The sequence below is a fragment of the Sprattus sprattus genome (genome assembly GCF_963457725.1).
Source record: "Sprattus sprattus genome assembly, chromosome: 9".
In the NCBI taxonomy this organism is placed as follows: Eukaryota; Metazoa; Chordata; class Actinopteri; order Clupeiformes; family Clupeidae; genus Sprattus; species Sprattus sprattus.
In genome coordinates, this window is record NC_137928.1 from 6,724,061 (window position 1) to 6,727,804 (window position 3,744).

General features: G+C 45.6%; 1 protein-coding gene across 1 annotated transcript; it reads left to right on the forward strand.

Moving 5' to 3' along the window:
• The first annotated feature begins 357 nt into the window (after positions 1 to 357).
• tmem160 (transmembrane protein 160) lies at positions 358 to 2,767 on the forward strand. The gene is made up of 4 exons (XM_080844362.1): positions 358 to 615; positions 1,579 to 1,603; positions 1,887 to 1,979; positions 2,425 to 2,767. Exons 1-4 carry the CDS (start codon positions 391 to 393, stop codon positions 2,742 to 2,744), a joined length of 663 nt encoding a protein of 220 aa, XP_080700488.1. The 5' UTR covers positions 358 to 390; the 3' UTR covers positions 2,745 to 2,767.
• The last annotated feature ends 977 nt before the right edge of the window (positions 2,768 to 3,744 follow it).

Here is a 3,744-nt window from a genome sequence, read left to right on the forward strand (position 1 = left end):
TTGAATGGATCTTTTGAGTGTTATCACAGCCCCCTCTAGTGGTTAAAAAAGGACTGTCTACCTATGCGTGTTCTGGAGGCTTGTCTATACTGCCTATACTGCACAACAGTCTAGTTTGCTGCTATATTATTTGGATGTGCCTAAAGGACACCGTAAAAGATTAGCCTAGATATACAGACAAGTTTTCCATGTTCAACTTCTAAGGCTTGAATGCTAAAAACGTCTATCTAAGAATTGTGTTAACAAGGTGCATGCCTGTTCTAGATGGCGCTATACAAAACGTAGAACACACGCTGACGCCTATCGTAAACTGCTCTTTGTTGAACTCGTCTATCGTGTGAAAGGTGACGGGTCACGGAAAGGTCGTGTTTTGATTTCCTGAACGAAATTATGGCCGCACTCAGCGCTAGTTGGATAAGGTATAGGCATTTGCCTCGACTCACGTCTCAGTTTTGTCGTGTCCTGAGAAATGCCGGTCCCCAGCTATCTGCCACGTCGATTCGGCGAGTACACCGGAGTCCACGCTCGTGGGTCGTGGAGAAGGGCGCGTGGGGAAAGGCTCGTATGCCAGAGACTCCCCACCAATTTTCAGAACTGGACAAGGCGGATGCTCTGGTAACAAACAGAAAAAAAGGCCTTAATAAAACCAGGCAGTAGCCCATACTGGGTAGTTTACAGGGGGGTGCTGGTTGTAGTCATCACCACAGAATGTCAGTTCAGTGGATGATACAATGATCATATTATAAGAGGTGGATTTGGACGCGATAAGCTGCTATCTGTCTCTTAGCAGACTAGTTACAGCATAACGTTGCAGGTCTTTCATCAATATCACATGGTGTTTAATATCAGTTGGGGTCTTCTCTGTCGTTACCAATTAAAAGCATGATTAAACTTATAATAGGGACTAAGCAAGACTTAACTCTTGCTTGCAACAGTGGCTAACTAGTAGCTAAAGGGTTGATTTTGGAAAAGCAAAAGTATATATAAAGAAGTTACTAAGTATAAAGTCCAAACTGATCTTGTTTTTAAAGTGTCAGTGAGGTGGTAGTTTTCCCTGCTGTAATGTAAGTTAAGCGACTCTCAGGCTGTTTCAAAAACACTCTTCCTCGATTAGAAACGTCATGAGGTGAAGGAAAGATGTGATGTAGAATTCATAAAGGACAACTGCGGTGCTAAAAGAATCTGACTGCTCTTACACTAGGCATCTAATCATTAAAACACAGATGTCATTGACGTGGGTAGCGTTGATCGGTTGTTGATTGAGGTTTTGTTCATGCCTCAAGGAATTTAAGGAGCATCTCCTCTCCGTTCGGAAGGATGCTGCAGTGTACGCTATGCCAAAGGAGATTAGGAACGAAGCATTGAAGCACCTTTCCTAGGCATGTCGAGAATTCGACCAGCTGTTGTCATTGTTACAACTTAGATATGCCCAAGTAATTTCACTCGGTTAAGAACTTGTCCAGTTATTTTTGACTACTCAACCACAGCCTCACGGTTGTATCCTGTGACAGCTTGCTTTCAGGTTATCATGTTGACCCTGTCTTCTTTGATCAAGTCCTTTTTCCTATTTCATTTCAGATGCTTCGGAAATCCCACGAAACAGGTAAGGACTGTCATTCATTAACTTCTTTTTATGTCAGTGTCATTGTCATTTACTTTTGTCAGTGTCGCTTCAAAGTTTTCCCTGTCTACCATTCAGCCCCTATCTTCGCAGATACCATGACAATTCTGTAATGTTTTACTGAGACTACACCTGTTAAGAGCTCGTTTAGCCGCCATTACTCGTTTCTCTGTGCGCTGATGGTAGACGAAGAAGAGAGTTTGAGTGTCCAGAATACTAGCTAGTTTACTAGAACACAACCTTAGAACGTCTCTTTATGTTTCAGGGTTCCTGTCCTGGTTCCGGAACGGTCTGTTGGCCACAGGCATCGGTGTCATTGCGTTTGTGCAGAGTGACGTCGGAAGAGAGGCAGCCTATGGTATAAATCTGTTCAATGTTAATGAAAACATGTTCATTCATAGCAAATAGCAGATAGTGAAGTACATTGTTGCCAAGTGCTGAGAGTAGAGGAGTCAAAACATGAGAGTGTTTGGGTAGCGATAAGCATATTCTCTGTTTTGCACAGTTAAGTACGGTTAAGTACTATTTTATTTGATTTAATACTGCTCATCAATACATAACCAAATTGAGTCAATCCTGTTATTATCTCAAACCATAGCACACTGTGGCCGTTGGATCATAAACTCTTTCTGTGTGTCTGTGAATGCATACTGTGTGTGTGTTTTTGTGTGTGTGTGTGTGTGTGTGTGTGTGTATGTTTGAGATTTATGTGTGTGTGTGTGTGTGTGTCTGTATTTGTATGATCTTTGCTATTTGTGTGTGTGTCTGCATGTCATCTGATGTGTGGGTGTGTGTGTGCGCAGCCTTCTTCATCCTGGGCGGCGTGTGTGTGTCGTTCGGCGGGGCCTCGTACGTGGGCAGCCTGCTGACGCTGCGGCGCTTCATGCTGCTCTCTCTGCCGGCGGCGCTGCTGCAGACCGCCGTGGTCACCAGCGCCGCCCTCTTCTGGCTGTGTGCGGTATCGCTCTACGTGGGCCGCCTGGAGGTGGAGATCATCCACGACGACGACGAGGATGAGGACGCCATGGACGACCACCGCCACAGAGGCAGGAGGAGAGACCAGGACGAGGACGAGGAGTGCCCCGACTGCAAGGCCCGGCGTGGAAGACGGCAGGATAAGTGAGGGGGAGAGAGAGAGAGAGAGAGAGAGAGAGGGAGGGAGGGAGGGAGGGAGGGAGAGAGAGAGAGGGTGAGAGAGAGAGGGTGAGAGAGAGAGGGCGAGAGAGAGAGGAGGGGAGAGAGGGGGAGGGAGAGGCGAGAGAATGGCGGAGGGAGAGGAAGAGATGCTGCCCAAGGGGGGGGTCCTCTTATGTGGGAGGGGGTGAGTTTACTCTTGAGAGGGTTTGACTGCGTTCTGTGCTGTAGGAGAAATGGGCAGTGTGAGTGGATCCTGTGATCCCCTGCTGTGGCAATATAATCATGTGTGTATGTTTTAGAGAGTGTGAGTGGGGGCGGTGTTTTGGGCGCGCGCGTGTGTGTGTGTGTGTGTGAGCGTTCGGAATTATTTAGCAGAATTGAAAAAATGCTGCAAGCAAGCAGCATTTGGTCTTTGATTTTTCTTTTTTTCACGTTCTCCAAACCTCACAGATATTTATACGGATACTGTAAATGTTATTTTTATTTTATTATTATTTTATTTTATACTTTTCCAGTACTTACTGTCATGCTGGCTCTGCAGGGGTGTATGCTGTTTGACTACTTTATGGTGATGTTTGTTCACATGCTGGAGAATCTCATGAAGCACTTTTTATCTGTCAGTGTAGACACATATACACATCCCCACACACACACACACACACACCCACACACACACACACCCACACACACATATCAGGTCCACTCTCTGACTATCTTACCCTTTTTCTGAGAGAAAGGGATTTAAAAAATTGATAATATTAAAACACATGTCCATCTCTGCTCAGCTAATGTGCTAAGGCTAACGAGCTGATCAGCTACATGTGCTAAGGCTAACAAGCTGATCAGCTACATGTGCTAAGGCTAACAAGCTGATCAGCTACATGTGCTAAAGCTAACAGACTGGTCAGCTACATGTGCTAAGGCTAACGAGCTGATCAGCTACATGTGCTAAGGCTAACAAGCTGATCAGCTACATGTGCTAAAGC